The following is an 18,161-nucleotide window of genomic DNA, read 5'->3' on the forward strand; positions in this document are numbered from 1 at the left end:
CTTCGACCTGAATCGAGAACAGGCCATGCAGCTGGCCTCGTCGTGGTCCGGTGATAGACATTTATTGCACACCGGGTGCACATCGATGTGAGGGTATTTTGAGTTGCAAACGGGGCACCGTTTGAACGGACTCCGTTCCATCGTAGATCGTTGATGGGGCCTTCGGTGTCGAAAAAGTAAATCGTCCTTCGACGTCCGGCTTGACGAATTGGAAAAAGTATAAGTCACCGAACGAAAGACAATACCGACGCCCCTAAGGCCTTTTGGCCTTGAAAAAAGTGTGTTATTTAGATTCCGAACGTGAGTCACGAAAGTACATCCGAACCCAATGGCGGAAAAAAACAATCTAAGGATGGAAGGGATGCCCATGCGCACTGTAGTCCAGGGGAGGAGCCACCTATCTCGTGATACTTCGAAGACTCTTCCAGGACAACAATGTGCAATCATCTGGACCCAACACAAGATGTGAATTCAGCAGCCCACATGCCTCGAACATGGGAGATCAGAACTGATAAGAGCCCCCTTTTAAGATATATTTTTATGAAATGTGTTTTTATAATTATAATGTCTTTTATTAATATGGATGGTTAAAATGTATTTTGCACTGTATCTTTTATGGTCTAAAGGACCGAAATAAAGAATTTTTGGATTGGATTGGATTAGATATATTACATACAAGAGATTTCACAAGCACAGTGCAAGCGCTGTGCAGGCGAAACCTAAAAACTACATAAATATACTACGTCACTGGGTCTAATCAACTGATGTTCACGTTTTGCTTCCCCACTCTTCAGCACACAGTGTGAGGCACATCGGCCACTGGTGCAGGTGAAACCTAAAAACTCTACCTGATTCATGTAGAGGCATAAAATGGATCCATTTTCTAAACAAATGGAATACTAACAATCCACAGAATTATTGAAACATTGCATTGTTAAATAGTGAGAGAAAGTTATTTGCCAGAACCTTACTTGGGTAACTGTAAGTATGGATTGAGGACAATTCAGTTTTGCTGCTCTATTAATCTGGTTTCAGTAAAGGTGCAGAACCCATAGACAATATAATGGCAGTACTTATAATGGCACAAAGCGTGTTGAGCAATCAGTAGGCTCTGCGCCTGCTTCCTCAACTACTGATCTGCTTTTGATAATTTGTATCAGGCCAAAGTGTGCAATCAGTTGAACATTGTGCCTTCTCTGTTTAGAACAATAAAGCGGCTACATTGGGAAAACTGAATATCCATGAAGACAGAGGATCTTATGCCTTAGAGTTTGGTGGTCCAAGCTTTCACCAGCAAGGTCATTCATAATTTGTGCCACATGACCTCTCCAGACAAGGAGCGGTCATGTGGCAATAGTCAATAGTTGCTTGTTGAAATTAGAAAATTACGCAGCAGATTGTTGAATGTGTGGCAAACACATCAAAATCAGAATTGAATCTGAAACAGATGCCATGACTCAGTGGGAGGCCCTAAAGCCGGTGCTCCGCGGAGTGGACATTGCGTGGTGCGCAGCGAACCGTAGGGCCCACAAGTTGGCCGTCGAGGAGGCGGCGAGTCAGGTCCGTAGCCGGGAAGCGGAAAGCACGTCGGGTGGTGGTGGTGACGCGGTGGGGCAGCTGTTATATCATCAACAGGTGTACTCCTCCTTATTATTAGACGAGGCCCGCCAAGTTTCGCTAGCTACTCAGAGTAGGATATATCAATGGGGGGATAAATCCAGCACGATGCTTTACCGGCTGTGCCAGGGCACATTTCAGGCCCAGCCCCTGCCGGGGCTCCGGGACGAACTGGGTGGTCCTATAGTGGCCCGACGGTCCTGGCCGACACTTTTGCGCAATACTATGCGACATTGTATGCCCCCCGGGAGTCTCTCCCGGCGGAAGAGATTGACAAATTCCTGGCGGACCTTCCGCCCCGGGCGCTCTCGGACGACGCTCGTGCCCGTCTGGATCTCCCGTTGTCGGCTGAGGAGCTGGGGGAGGCTCTAGGTGAGCTGAACTCTGGCAAGGCCCCTGGACCTAACGGCTTCCCATGTGAATTCATGAAAACATTCCATCTCCAATTGGGGATGCGTTATAGGAAGGCTCTGGAGGCGGCCAGGGATCGTGGATGTCTGCCGGCAGACTGGCGACACGCGGAGGTGGTGGTCTTTTGCAAACCGGGAAGGCCGCCGGATCGCCCTGAGTCGTACCGACCGATATCCTTGCTTAATTTTGAGGCGAAGGTGTTGGCCAAGGCGTTGGCGAAGCGCCTACTCCCTTACATTACAGACCTGGTTCACCCTGACCAGGCCGGTTTCATGCCCCATAGAGCGACGCAACATAATATCCGACGAGCACAGTTGATAGTGGAGGCTGCGCGAGCGGCGGAGATCCCGGCGGCCCTTTTCCTAGCGGATATTGATAGGGCGTTTGACTCCCTGAGCTGGCAATTTCTCCGGGCGCTTCTTCTCCGCCTCAATTTGGGCCCGCGCTTCCTGTCCTACATTCATTTACTATATACTGACTTGACGGCGGCTGTGAGAGTAGCGGGAGCAGTATCCAATTCGTTCCTGATAGGCAGAGGTACCCGACAGGGGTGCCCCCTCTCGCCATACCTGTTCGCTCTGGCGATGGAACCACTGGCGGCGTGGGCGAGAGTGGATGCGCAGCTGCATGGGGTTGAATGGATAGGGGGCCCGTCAGACAAAATCGCGCTATATGCGGACGATGTCCTCTTCTTTCTTACGAACCTAAATAGATCTGGTCCTAGAGTCCTGGAGATCATGCGCGTCTTCCGCGAGGTGTCCGGACTCACGCTGAATGTGCAAAAGTCGAAATTGTGGGCCCTAGGAGGTGGCGACGCCCTGGGCCCGTGGGCTTCGGCCCTCCAGGTGGTGACGGGAGGCCTGCAGTATCTCGGTGTCTTTCTGACCGATGTGCCGGGAGTCTCGTGGACCCGCAATGTGCTCCCCGTGTGGGATAAAGTAAGGTCGGATATGCAAATATGGTCCAGGATGCCCCTTAATGTATACGGACGCTCGGCCATCTTCAAGATGGTAGCGCTGCCCCGTATTCTTTACCAACTACAGAATCACCCATATCCATTTTCGCCGCAGTGGTTTCGGCAAGTGAACTTGGTTCTGGGTCGGTTCTTATGGACAGGGGGGGCAGTGAGGGTGGCGCTCCGCACCTGCTTCCTTTCGACTTATTGTGGAGGGCTGGTGACCTCGGACGTCCAGTCTTATTACCAAGCTTCGCACCTGCTGGTCCTTAATGACTGGTGGTATGGGGATCGTGGCGACCCGACCTATGCTCTGGAGAGGTACCTGATGGACCCACACACGCTCCACACGGTCTTATACTCAACGGCCCTCCGGAGAAGACTCCTGGTGGTCACTCAGACGGTGTTTAGGGTGTGGCGCGAGGCGCTAAAACGCATGGGTTGGTGGAACAAATTGACGGGGGAGACCCCTTTATGGCACAATGGGAGGTTGCCGGCTCTGGCGTCCCTGCGTGGCTTTGAGGGCTGGGACGCTATCGGCATTTCGACGCTGGGCCACATTATGAAGGGTGCGGTTCTCAAATCATTTCAGGCTCTGCGAGATGAATACGAAATGCCCCAGTCTCAATTCTTTCGATACCTGCAGCTCAGGCACGCCCTGACCCCCGCAATAGCGGACTTGACCTCTCTACCGGAGTTCAGTCCCCTGGAAGCTAAAGTATTTATGGGGGAATTGGAATCCAAAAAAATCTCTAGCATATACCAAACATTGGTTACCCACTGTTCCCTGTCCCTTGATAGGCTGCGCCTGGTGTGGGAGGAAGAATTGGGGAGTTTGGAGGAGGAGGACTGGAGAGAAGCCCTTGAAGCCCCTAGAGGGGCAGCAATCGCAATGCGCCTGCGCTTTATTCAATTTAAATACCTTCATAGGGCGTATTATATATGTTGTTTGGCGGCCTTCTCCTCCACCCTCAAACCATTTTCTCTACTGATGAGGGAAGTTATCCCGAAACCCGAGCCATGTCTCGGGATGTACACAAAAACCCTGAACATGTATCGGGTCTAGAGATTCATCAGTCCAACAAGTACCGACTTGCACCCACCTGGGTGATCCACTACTGAACTACAAGTACCAGAATCCCGAGGGGCGATCCGGAGGAGGGGCTAGCGGTGTGCGCTCCATTGCGGTGGTTTTTACTAATTGGCTCCCTTGAGCTTTGAGCCGACGGGCTCCTGGATGCTGCCCTGCGTGCCGGTTCGGGCATCGAGGCCATTGACTGTTGTTTGGCGGCCTTCTCCTCCACCCCTAAACCATTTTCTCTACTGATGAGGGAAGTTATCCCGAAACCCGAGCCATGTCTCGGGCGATACACAAAAACCCGGGACATGTATCGGGTCTAGAGATTCATCAGTCCAACAAGTACCGACTTGCACCCACCTGGGTGATCCACTACTGAACTACAAGTACCAGAATCCCGAGGGGCGATCCGGAGGAGGGGCTAGCGGTGTGCGCTCCATTGCGGTGGTTTTCACGTTATGAAGGGTGCGGTTCTCAAATCGTTTCAGGCTCTGCGAGATGAATACGAAATGCCCCAGTCTCAATTCTTTCGATACCTGCAGCTCAGGCACGCCCTGACCCCCGCAATAGCGGACTTGACCTCTCTACCGGAGTTCAGTCCCCTGGAAGCTAAACTATTTATGGGGGAATTGGAATCCAAAAAAATCTCTAGCATATACCAAACATTGGTTACCCACTGTTCCCTGTCCCTTGATAGGCTGCGCCTGGTGTGGGAGGAAGAATTGGGGAGTTTGGAGGAGGAGGACTGGAGAGAAGCCCTTGAAGCCCCTAGAGGGGCAGCAATCGCAATGCGCCTGCGCTTTATTCAATTTAAATACCTTCAAAGGGCCTATTATACAAGGGAACGACTGTGGAGGGCGGGGCCGATTGCCTCCCCGGACTGCCTGCGATGTGGAAGTGAGACGGGTTCCTTTATTCATACGGTGTGGGAGTGCGTGCGACTGCGGAGATTCTGGTCCGGAGTGTGGGACTGTCTGGAGGAGGTGCTGGGCTGGGAACTTCCCCGCTCACCGAAGCTGGGCCTCCTGCATGTGATGGAACATGTGGGGGGGAATGTGTATAAACGCCACTTGCTCCTCTTGGGCCTCGTAGTAGCCAAAAGAGACATTGCCCGGGCCTGGAAGGCGCCTCGAGCCCCGTTGCTAGAAGTATGGAAACGAGGCTTGGACTATAATATGGGGCTGGAACGCCCAATATTTGAGGCCAGGGGGTGCCCTACGAAACATTTTAGGATCTGGAAAAAGTGGGCGGACTACCGGGGCCTACTGCTGGACCCCCCGGTGCCTCGAGACACTGACATTGCTCGAGTCCTACCTGTCTCTGGATGAAGGGGCTCACACGCAGCTCTTTTACTGGCTACACTCCTCTTGATAGACACTGTTGACACCGTGCGGGGTTGTGGGAGGGTACCGGGTGGGGCAGCGGAGGGTGGGTTGTGGGGGGAATGTTGACTGAATATATCTGAACGTGATTCTCTAATGAACGCGCTGCATCTCTGATTTTTTAGGGAGCGGTGCTTTATTTCCTGTATTCTGTCAGCTTCTGAAAACCAATAAAATTTTGTTCTGAAAAAAAAACCAATCAGAATTGAATGCAAAATAGTTACAGTAGTTCGATTCGAACTGAAAATTTGTATTGAGTGATACAAAACAACCACATTTGCATATTAGGTCAGAGCCTAACTGTCCTTATAAACCTGAATAGCTACTGGTGTTCTTGTGTGAAACAGCATCCCTATGTCAGAAGTCACCACCCGAAGAGAATACAATGGCTATATGTCTTATTGTGTGTGTCCAGTACCAGGATATCCTCCTCGATTAAATGGGCTAGGACTTACCACTAGTGTGTAGGGTGCCTCTTTCTTCTGCACCTCCTCTGGGGCAGAGGTAGATGCATCAGCTGTGCTGGGTCCTGTCGGCGACGTATCCAAGAAGGTCTCATCAACCACCCGGAAGCGAATCTCTTCTCCAATGTCCATGTATAGATCATGAGCCCCTTCCTCTGTTTCATACTCCCATACCCATACCTGCTCTCCTTCATCACTGGTGGGATCACAGGTCAAGAAAACAGCGTAAGCAAGTGGAGGATGACAGTAAAAGACATGCGCCCTTAACAATGGAGGTGGTCGAGCCAACAAAATAACACAGAGAGCGGAGCTAAGGGTCGGCTCCGGCAGTAAGAGCTCATGCACGAGCTGAGCCTTGAAACTATTTGGCATGTAAATCAAGCAGCAAACATGTAAAAGGAATATGCTACTTACCAGTATGCATCTGTTCTTGGCATGTAGGGCTGCTGACATTCACATCTTATGCATAGATCGCAGCCTAGTGTTGGGTCCGGATGATTGCACATTGTTGTCCTGGAAGAGTCTTCGAAGTATCACGAGATAGGTGGCTCCTTCCCTGGACTACAGTGCGCATGGGCATCCTGTCCATCCTCAGATTGTTTTTCGCCATTGTGGCAGGGATGGAGTATGATACAGTAAGTGATGTCCATGCTAGAGATAAATTCTGAGTGCTACAGCTGCGAGAGGCACCGGGGAGGAGGGAGGGCGATGTGAATGTCAGCAGCCCTACATGCCAAGAACAGATGCATACTGGTAAGTAGCATATTTCGTTCGAGGCATGTGGGCTGCTGAATTCACATCTTATGCATAGAATGTATAGCAGTCTCCTCCTATCGGAGGTTGCCCGTGCCAGCTGCAGCAGTCTGAAAGAGAGTTTTGAGTACAGCCTGCCCTACAGCTGCTTGCTGTTTGGAGTGTACATCTACGCAGTAGTGTTTGGTAAATGTATGTATGGTAGTCCATGTGGCTGCCCTACATATGTCTTCTAGAGGAATGTTTCCTAGGAAAGCCATGGATGCCACTTACTTGCGTGTTGAATGCGCTCTTGGGGGAACTGGTAATGTGCGTTTAGCTTTTTGATAACAGATTTGTATGCACTTAACAATCCATCTGGCTATACTTGACTTGGAAATGGGGTTGCCTTTGTACTGTGGTGAAAAGGCAACAAACAGTTGCTTCATCTTTCTCAAAAGTTTTGTTCTGTCTATATAGTACAGGAGAGCTCTTTTACGTCTAGGGTATGTAGAGCTCTTTCTGCCACGGAATCTGGATTAGGGAAGAATACTGGCAGTTCGATAGCTTGATTGATGTGAAACTGGGACACCACCTTAGGCATAAATTTAGGGTTAGTTCGCAGCACTACCCTATTAGCGTGAATTTGTATGAATGGCTCCTGAATAGTTAGGGCTTGCAGCTCACTAACTCTGAGTGATGTAATTGCCACTAGAAAAGCCACTTTCCACGTTAGGAATTGTATCTCACAGGAGTGTAGAGGTTCAAAAGGTGATCCCATTAGTCTGGTAAGAACCACGTTGAGGTTCCAGACAGGTGAAGGTGGGTGTCGTGGAGGAATGATTCGTTGAGTCCCTCTAGGAAAGCTTTAATAGCAGGTACTCTGAAGAGTGAAAGGTGCTGCCTGTTCTGAAGGTAAGCTGCCACTGCAGCCAAATGTATACAAATGGAGCTGTAAGCCAGATTGCATCTGTGTAAATGTAAGAGGTAACATATGATGTTTTGAGTAGATGCATCTAGCGGATTTATGTCATTGTTACAATAGATGACAAATCGTTTCCACTTCGCCGCATAGCATGCTCTGGTTGTAGGCTTCCTTGCCTCCTTGATGATATTCATACAGTCGGGAGGCAAGTTTAGGTAATCAAACTCTATGACCTCAGGAGCCAGATCGCAAGGTTCAACTGTTCCGGATCTGGGTGCTGAATGTCGCCATGGCTCTGCGTTAAAAGACGGGGTGTTAATTGCAGCCTTTGATGAGGCACCACGGAAAGTTCTAGGAACGTGGTGTACCATGGTTGCCGCGCCCATGTTGGAGCAACCAGGATCAGTGTCATCGAGTGTTGTCGCAGTTTGCGTGCCACTAGTGGTATGAGCGGCGCTGGGGGAAAAGCGTACGCAAACTTGCCTGACCAGTTCATCCATATCGCATTGCCCTGAGACTGCGGATGTGGAAATCTGGCGGCGAAGCTTTGGCATTTTGCGTTTTCTTTTGTAGCGAACAGGTCTATTTCTGGGTGACCCCACCTTTGGAAGTACGGTTGCAGCACTGAGGGATGTATCTCCCACTCGTGCATCTGGTGGCTGTGTCTGCTGAGCAGGTCCGCCATCTGGTTGTCCCTGCCCGGGAGGTGTTCCGCCATGAGGAATATGTTCCTCTGGATGGCCCACTTCCACATGCTTTGCGCTAGATGGGATAACTGTGGAGAGTGTGTGTCCCCCTGCTTCTGTATGTAGTACATGGCAGTCATGTTGTCCGTCCGGATTAACACGACTTTGTTGCACAAGTGTACCTTGAAAGCTTTCAGTGCCATAAAGATTGCCATCAGTTCCAGCAGGTTGATGTGCATCCTTTTTTGCTGTGTCGTCCATAGCCCCTGCACTGTGTAATGGAGGACATGCGCCCCCCCATCCCAGGAGAGATGCGTCCGTTGTCAGCACTATTTGGGGTTCAGGCTCTTGAAACGGTCGTCGCTTGCAAAGGTTTTGTGGGTTCCACCAATGCAGAGAGCTGTATGCACGACCGGTTACCAACACTAGGTCTTTCAATTGTCCCTGAGCCTGGTTCCATTGACGTGCTAAGCACTCCTGAAGCGGACGCATGTGTAGTCTTGCGTGAGGGACTATGAAGATGCAGGAGGCCATCATGCCTATCAACTGCATAAACACCCGTGCTGTGAGCGAGTGTTGGGGTCTGAATTTCTGAATGAGTAACAGAATGCTGTTGATTCTTGCAGAATTTGGCTGCGCTTTTGCCGCTAGAGTGTCTATTGTGGCTCCCAGGTACTGCTGTACGTGGGCGGGCTGAAGACGAGACTTTGGGTAGTTTAATGAGAATCCCAGCTCGGGTAGGAGGTGAATAGTGCGGGATACGTGACTGGCACATTGCTGGGCTGACTTTGCTTGGATGAGCCAGTCGTCCAGATAGGGGTAGACGTGAATGTGGTTTCTCCGTAGGTGTGCAGCCACTGTTGCGAGGCACTTGGTAAACACCCTGGGGGCTGTAGTCACCCCGAAAGGCAGTACCTTGAACTGGTAGTGCTGATTTTGGATGGTAAACCCAAGATACTTCCTGTGTGCTGGATGTATTGGTATGTGGAAATATGCATCCTTTAGGTCTAATGTTGCGAGGAAGTCTCCCTGACTGAGAAATGGTAGAACTTGCTGTAAAGTGAGCATGTGAAAGTGTTCTGACAAGATGTATTGGTTTAGGGGCCTCGGGTCTAATATTGGCCTGAGGGACCCGTCCTTTTTGGGGATTAAGAAGTACAGAGAGTATACCCCTGTACCTTGTTCCTGTATAGGGACGAGTTCTATGGCCCCTTTTTGCAGCATGCTGATAACTTCCTGCTGCAATAAGTCTATGTGCTCTGTGGACATAGGACGTTGTTTTGGGGGTATGTTGGGTGGAGTGGATGTCAGTTCTAGACAATAACCGTACTGAATATGTTGTCTCACCCACCTGTCTGCGGTAATGCTTTCCCAGACTGGCAGGAACTGTTGCAATCTGCCCCCGACGGGTGTCATATGGTCCGGGGCAGCGACAAGGCGTCACTGTTTAGTATTGGCGGAGTATTGGCGGAGGATCTGGTGTTGTTATTCCCACGTCCTCTGCCTTTACTGCTGTTGCCACGCTATCCACCTCTGTTTGTTTTATTATAGGTGGTTTGCGTGTTCCCTTTATTATATCGAGTCTGCTGGGACGCCTGGCCTCTTGTAGCTCCTCTATTATTGGAGCGACGAAAGGAACCTCCTCTGAATTGTTGGGACTGCAAGGCTCCCATAGATTTGGCTGTTTCTGCGTCTTTTTTAATCTTTTCTAAGATTGTGTCCACATCAGGGCCAAATAAAAAATCAGGGTTTACAGGCTGATTTAATAATGTGGTTTGAATCTCTGGTTTGAACCCTGAGATGCGCAACCAAGCATGCCTTCGGAGCATGACACTAGTGTTGATGGCTCTGACTGCCGTGTCTGCTACGTCCAGCGCACATTTAATGGATGCGTTGGATATCAGTTTCCCTTCTTGTATGAGTATTTCTGCTTCTTCCTTGTAGGTATCAGGCAAATGTTGTAGCAGTTGCTCTAAAGTGTCATAATGTGCCCTATCGTATCTGGCTAGTAGGGCCTGTGTGTTGGAAATTATCCAGATGTTAGCTGCTTGTGCAGCCACCCTTTTCCCAGAAGCTTCTAACACTTTAGACTCTTTGTCCGGAGGAGGAGCATCACCAGTAGTTTGGGAGTTGGCACGTTTACGAGCATTGGAAACCACCAAAGAGTCCAAAGGCAACTGTCCCTTAATGTATGTGGGGTCCACAGGCGCCGGTCTGTATTTTCTTTCAATTCGAGGGTTAATAACCCTTGCTCTTGTGGTCTCCTTAAAAATGTCTCCTGCGTGTTTGAGGACACCCTTTAGCATTGGTAATGTTTTAACTGACTTGTCTGAAGTGGAGAAAGTGTCAAACAAGAAATCCTCCTCAATAGGGTCAGCATGCATGTCCACATCATGATTATGTGCTGCCCTCTCTATTAATGAGTTAAACGCCGCTGTATCTTCTGCTGGCGAAGTATTAACAGGATAAGAAGGAGTATCAGGGATAGGTTGGGACTCCCCCTGGTCAATACGGTCTGTCCAGGCTTGAGCCTGGTCATCCTGATCATTGTCCGCAGGGTAACTATATAGTTCATCATAGTCATACCCCATCTCTTCATTAGAGCGTGTGGGTGAGTAAGAAGTGTCCTGGCCATGGTACTGCACACTTTCAAAAAGGACAGGCGATTGATGTGAATTTTATATGATTCCAGAGGATTTTCCGACCTTATCTTCCTTTGATAAATTGTAAGTGTGCCTGTGTCGGCGTCGATATGGAGCTTCGACTGATTATCATAGGAGGGCTCCTGGTACACAACGTCCGATTGTAGAGGACGACTCCGTTTCCCAAGTGACACAGTTTTGTGTTGTTCGATCCCTGTTTTCGGATCGATGGCTTTAGGCCGTGCTGTTGGGGACAGTCCGAATTTGATCGGCGGCTTCGGGGCCGGCGTTGATATTGGACCGACGGACTTCGCCCTGTCGTCGTGCTTTTGGCCGTGCGTCGACTTCGGTGCTTGTTGCGTCGGAGGTGCGCTCCTTTTCTTCGATTCAACCTGCTCCTTCGAGGCGCTTTTGGATGTCGGCTCGAGGGCCTTGACGAGCTGTTGTTTGTCGACTTGGTGCCTTGGTTCGAGGGCCTTTCGAGACTCGAGTCCCTTGTTTCTGTAGCTGTCCGTCGACGCCGACCTTGTCGGTTCGACGTGCTTGGCTTTAACGATGGACTTCAGCGCACCAATCTTCGGCTCGACACCCTTGGTGGCGGACCTTGTAGGGTCGTCGACATTTTTCGTCGACGTCTATTCCGACGTGTTTGCACTCGTCGATCCGAAGGCTGTCTTAAGCAGTTTCTGTTTCAGTTTAGCCTCGATAGCTTTCGGTTTCGCTTTCTGTAGGGCGACCGATGGCTCGTGTGAGATATTCTTAGCCGGGCCGAGACGCGGGGCTAAAGAATGTTTTTCTTGATCTTGGCTAAGGCCTTTTGGCGATGCCTCGACCTGAGCCATTGAAAGTTTTTGAGTGTCTTGTTTGTGCCCAGTACCCACTGCTGGGCCTGGTTCATCACTCGAGTCGTCATCGACGGCTCCGATGGGGGACACGTCGTCCTTTACCTCTTCGACGTTTTCATCTTCATCGACATGTTCATCGTTGTCTTCATAGTAGTTGGAGTCGTGCTCCGAACCTGGATCCGACAGCTGTTCTGGATCCTCGGTCTCGACGATCTCATCGTCGTCGAAGATATTCACCGGGTCGGGCGCTGGCTTCGACATTGTTTGCCTCGCTGCCCGTCGGAGTCTAAGCGTCTTCTTCGACCGGAACCGAGCACAAGCTAGACAGTTGTCCTCGTTGTGGTCTGGTGATAAGCACTTGTTGCACACCGGGTGTACATTGATGTGCGGGTATTTTGAGTTACAAAGGGGGCATCGTTTGAACGGGCTCCGTTCCATCGACGATCGGGCCTCTGGTGTCGAAAAGGCCACGCGGCTCTCTTCGACGTCCTTCTTCGAAAAGAAACTGGAACAAGAACTCGGCACCAAACGAAAGTACAATACCGACAACCCCGAAGGCCTTTTGGCCTTGTAGAAAAGCTTCCGAACTTGAGTAAAGAAAAGTACATCCGAACCCAATGGCGGAAAAAAACAATCTGAGGATGGACAGGATGCCCATGCACACTGTAGTCCAGGGGAGGAGCCACCTATCTCGTGATACTTCGAAGACTCTTCCGGGACAACAATGTGCAATCATCCGGACCCAACACTAGGCGGCGATCTATGCATAAGATGTGAATTCAGCAGCCCACATGCCTCGAACATATGATAAACCTCATAAAAAATCCAAAAAATGTATATCTTTAACACATGGAAGCGTTTCATTTTAGTAATTCAAATTATTTGAGAAGTATTTATTAAAAGTGAGTGGTTTAAAACATGAACTGAGAAACATTCCTGCCCCCGCCCAGATGAAGTGCTATTAGTGAACAAAAAGATAAGTCAGTGGTCGTGCAACCTACATGTGGCCTTGATTCTTATTATGGATGAAGCAACATTATAGGCTCCCAAACCCCCCCAAAGAAAAAATTATTTGAGCAGCGTAAGACTAGCTGAAAATCAGAAAGGCAGCAATTCATTTTTCAGTACTGTAGTTAAAACAACATCACTTCTCAAAAGTAATATTATCAACTCCTTGCAACTTATTTATAAAGGATACAACTTGCCAGGCTGCTGTAAAGACTCCGGGGGAATGACTATATCATCGAAGAAGCCTAGGGTGACTACAGAGAGAAGCAGAGAAAGTCAGTGAGGGGTACTGGACCTTACAAAAAGAAAGGATTTACAAAAGACATCACAGACATGCAGAATTAGGAACAGCCTTCTCAAGCATATCATTCCTGACAACCGCCAGAGGGTACCAAGTTGAGACTTGTGGGCTATGACAGCTGAAAGGACAGGCTTGAAAGAGTGCTTAATTTGGGCCAGTGGTTTACGGAGCTCGGTGCCCGGTACCAACACTTAATTCTTAGCACTGGCACTTATCTGCCACATGGTGGTGCTGTCTGCCAAATGTGGGTATGAGCACAAGAGCGGCTTATTAATTTAATATACATTAACAATCACTAATACGCGCCACCCAAGCCATTCTTATAGCTCTGTGGGACGTGAACTGTATGAAATGTCACACTTGTGGGAGTGTGATGGTTAGTAGTTGCGTTGGTATTGTAACTGTCAGTGCTGGCAGGGGCAATGGATGATGCAAGCTGCCTAATCTTCCTGACAAGGGCCTTGGCACATATTGTTTTACAAATTAACCGCTGAGCCTGGAAGTCAAGAAATGTTATTGCAGGAAATTTATTACAATCCCATTGCTGGTGAAATTGCTGTCCCTGTTGATGAACCTCAAAGCTACATTGCATTTGATTAAACCATAATACCTCCATCCCCCAAAACACCACTTTATTGGCTCTACATGGGCACAAAACTAGCCTTAAATAGTGAAGATCAAAAGCCACAGTTTCAAATGGAAGTACAAAGATGTTACACAAATATAGGCAGACACAAGCCTGCTAAGCAAGCAAGAGGAGGGTCTGTACTAAAGGAAATCAGGAGATTTTTACACAACTTGACATCTTTGAAAGGCTAACAAACCAGACTGTCACATGTTACTGCTTCTGCCGCAGCGTTCACATAAAACTGAATGTGAAAATTTCTGATTTCTGATAGGGACTTCTAACTGCAGATTCCTCACCTTGTGAATCTCCCCATGCACCATAATGGATCCAGAAATGTTTGTAGAAGCAATTCCCCTGTGCGTCAGTATGTGGCGTTGTGTGACTCCGCATCAGAGCAGTCCCGCTATGGAAGTGCGTCGGGATCCCTAGATCTGTGCCACCTCTGCATGCGGAGGTCAGTTCCTTTCTTTCAGCACCTTCCACAGCGGATCTGGAGCTTTTTAAATTCTGTCACTTTGACAGAAGTTATCCCTCAAAAATGTTTCTCAGTGTGCAGACATGGCTTCCCCTAGCAAAAGTCGAGACTGTCATCACTTATTCTGGTGACACACATACACAACGTCTGCCTTCTGATGGATACATCTGCCTGTGGATTCCTCACCTTATGAATATCCCCTGCGCCAGAATTCCACGGAAATTTTTCCCTAGCTCTCCACGCCGATGAGGTCATCACAATGCCACGGCTCCGCATGACGTCACTGGAGCCATAAGAGGACCACGTCAGTGAGATGACGTCAGTTCCCTTTTTCCGCGCTGTCAACGCTAACTTTTTTTTCTGGGACTCTCCGTACTTGACTAGATACTTTGTATTTAGTTTGTATCTCTTTCTCTTTTGACAAGTATGTCCCGAGGAAGTCAGGTTTTAAGCCCTGCAGGGAGTGCGGTGGACATATGTGAATTACTGACCCGCATGAAGATTGCCTTTGGTGTTTATCTTCAGACCACCACGTCGAGGGATGTTCTTCGTGCAGGAAGATGAATCCTAAGGCGTTGAAGGAGCGAGAAGCCAAGCTTTATATGGCCAAGGTAAGAAAAGAACAAGCATTGGAAATGCAATAGGTCTCGCATTAGGAAAGTTTGAGCTATTTGTCTTGTAAATGACATTTTTTTTTATTTGTGTTGGTTTTGAAAATAGCTAAATTAATAGCTTTGTCATTTACAATGCCAATAGTTATAACTTTCGCAAATGTGACACCGATAGCATTTGTAATGCAATGTGTTGTATTTACGTGACTTGCATGTATTGATATTACAAATAACAATGTCTTTTAATGTTTTTAATTAATTAATACTTAAATAAAAGTTATTGTAATTTCTAATAGCAATAGCTTAAACTTTTGTAGATAACTTTTGTTAAGATTATGTTCAGTGTATTTTATTGTGACGAAAATCCAAGAACAGAAGTGAAATATTAACATGTTTTTGTTACATTTGTAATAAAGCTTGAACCATTGAGAGAACAGATTTGAACCAGATTGATGCTGTGACCCCAAAAATGAGTTTCGGTGAGCAGTGCAATTAAACGTATTACTAATTGTGCAACTCTTTAGCAAGAGGGGGCTCCAGTTAGCAGCTTTATGGATGGGCGTACACAAACAGGGGGGGGGTTACTTTTCGGCTCAGGCGTTGGGCTCGGGTTGCCACAGCAATCACACTTGTGGGCGAACTTTTCAGGAAATAAAATGCCCCAGGGAGTAGATTTATGGTTCACAGGGGGCCCTGCGTCGAGACCCCTGCCCCAATCGATACTGCGTACACCACCTTCCTCACTGCAAGCAAAGCGCCTGGGAATTTGATACGCCACGTCTCGACCCACAACCCTAGATCGGTCTCTCACTGTGAGACAGTCACATAAGTGGATTTACAGCAGAGAAGCGAAAAAAAGGTTTCTGTTATCGCTGTATTTAATGTCATTCAGCCGCACCCTATACCAGCTGCATATCAAGCAACTAAGCACATTGTCAGTGCGTGGGAAACAGCCACAATGTTTACTTAGAGAGACATGAAGAAGGGATACCTACTTAAACTCTCTGAAGAGAAAAATACAGTCTAATTAAATGTGAATAAAATGTTTAAAGAACAACAAGATTGCTGAACGATGATAAAAGAAATTGTTGGAAGTTGTGCTGCGTGCTAAACATGTGGCTCACTGGTTAGAGGAGGCAGACCTGGAAGCAGAGGTTAGCCTGGGACCAGGGTTCAATTCCCGGCCCAGCGGGGTCTTGCGTCCTAAAATGTCGATGGACTCGACAATTCTCGCTCCGGTGCCTACTCGATTCACGGGTTCACACTCTGCGACTCTGGGCAATAGCTTGCTTAATCTCCACAACGGCCCCTCGCGGCGGGATGCCTGGCTTTCACCTTGCGGATACCCTGCCGGGCTTATCTCACAGGGGAATACCAGGACGGGTTCCCTAAGCAAGCGCTTAGAAACCGCTTGGTGATTTGCGCTATATAAATTCCTGTACATTTACATTTACATTTAGGGGAGAGACAGTGCTTTAAGTGGGTCGGACAGTAAATAAAATAAACATGAATAGGGGAGAGACAGTGCTTTAAGTGGGTTGTAACAGGAGTAAGGTTGGACAGAGAAAACAAGACGGAGGGCATTGCTGTGGGGAGGGGGGAGGAGAAATGCGACACGGCCGCAACAGGGGGCGGAGCGGGGAGAGCGGCGAGTGTGAAGCAGCAGGGGCCTTTGAAGTGTAGCTAAGCTTCACTTAAAAGGAGTAGGAGGAGTGCTGCTGGGGAACAGATGGCGATTTGATGATGTGCACGCACATTTTAGGTCAATGCGCTTGCGCATTGACCTAAAAGCGCACGGGCACAGCATCAAATCGCCAGTCTAGGTAAACCTTGTTTAAGCCCCTATAGTCTCGCTCAATGCGCGTGCGCATTGAGAGGCGAGACCTAAAAATGGGGTCGGGAAAGGTCAAAGTCCAAGTCTTCGACGTCGCACAACTCCAAGAGGAAACATAAGAAGAAGAGGAGACATGCTTCTTGGCGCCGAATCTCGAAGTCTGTGGTATCAAGGTCGCCTTCTCCTGCTCGACGTCGAGAAAAGGACTTGGTGTCTCCTTCAGTGTCTCCTCAGGTGATTCTGGCTCAATCTCCTTCATATAAGGAGACTCCAGAGCGGGCGACGACACCAAGATTCTCACCGACTCCAGAGGGTGTATCGAATCTGGCAGACACAGAGGTTTCTTCTGCCCCGGCTGTTCCACCTGTGGCTCCAGCGGCTCCGACTCCAGAGGTACTTAGTTCGGATCTCGAACCGGCTTCATACCCTCAGTTTCCGCACCCAGGTTCGGGGTGTTCACCAGAGCCTCGTACTCCTCTGGAGCACCTTCGGGTCCCATAGATCCTTTGGCATATAATTTGGGTGTGCCTCACCAGTATCCTCAAGCCCCCTTTATGTGGTTCATGCCAGCGACGCCGTCCTGGCCCCCTCCGGCTCCGAGGATGTCGACGCCGTGTGGTCAGTCCCTGGCTCCATCCCGTGAAGCTTCTCGGATTTGATCGCGCCGACTATGGTAGTAGAGCCACCATCCATGCTGTTCCCGGAGCCGTCGCGTGTGGCACCACCGACGCCGCAACCGAAGATGCGGTCGAGGAGAGAGCGCAGAGATTATTGGAAGAGAAGCAGTACCAGGCTGAAGAGAGGGAGGAAGGAGATGTGTATGACACAGAAGATGTGTTTGAGGACTTGTGTGAAGCAAGTGGGCTTGACACTTCTCCAGAGTGGGACTTTGCTTCTCAAAAGGCTTCTCCCTCGAAGGATGTTGCTCCTTATCATACGGTTATTAGGAAGGCTGCTGAACTTTTGGATTTGCAGCTTCCTGTGGCGGAGTATAAGCCTAGTCTTCTCACGGAAGTGCTTCATTTTCCATCTTCGGTGGTTGAACCACTTTTGCCATTTAATGATGCTCTGACTGAGCCAATCTTTGATGTGTGGCGCAACCCTCTTTCGGCTCCTGCGGTTTCAAGGTCAGTCTCAAGAAGGTATAGACCTGCTTCCTGGGGATCCGGGGGAAGTCTGGTGGTGCAGGCTTCGTGTTAGAAGCAATGTACAGGGGCGATTTCGCAGGCTCCCGCAGACAAGGATTCCAAGAAGTTGGAGCAATCTGTTAAAAAGGTCTTTTCATCAGCCAGTATGGCACTGAAGTCTACCAACGCCACTTGTCTCTTGGGCAGGTATATTTATGCCCTGATGGAGTCTGCAAAAGGAAAATGCTACTTACCAGTATGCATCTGTTCTTGCCATGTAGGGCTGCAGATTCACACACCAGTACAATCACCATCTGGTGGTGGGCCCGGATGATTACACTTTGTTGTTGTCCTGGAAGAGTCTTTGTATAGTAGATGATTCCTCCTCTGGAGCATAGTGCGCATGGGTATCGACTCCATCTTCAGATTGTTTTTCGCCA

At 49.0% G+C, this 18,161-nt stretch overlaps 1 protein-coding gene across 2 annotated transcripts in view; it reads right to left on the reverse strand.

Moving 5' to 3' along the window:
- The window catches only part of POLR3H (RNA polymerase III subunit H), a 182,010-nt gene that overhangs the window by 25,103 nt on the left and 138,746 nt on the right, over positions 1-18,161 (reverse strand). For both annotated transcript variants that reach the window (XM_078683152.1, XM_078683149.1), the window contains 2 exons: positions 12,936-12,999; positions 5,899-6,103 (listed from right to left, as the gene is read on the reverse strand). In XM_078683152.1, coding sequence (XP_078539278.1) covers positions 5,899-6,103; positions 12,936-12,999 — 269 coding nt within the window. The remainder of the gene's footprint in view (positions 1-5,898; positions 6,104-12,935; positions 13,000-18,161) is intronic.

Source organism: Lissotriton helveticus, chromosome 1_1 (assembly GCF_964261635.1).
Source record: "Lissotriton helveticus chromosome 1_1, aLisHel1.1, whole genome shotgun sequence".
NCBI classification, from domain to species: domain Eukaryota; kingdom Metazoa; phylum Chordata; class Amphibia; order Caudata; family Salamandridae; genus Lissotriton; species Lissotriton helveticus.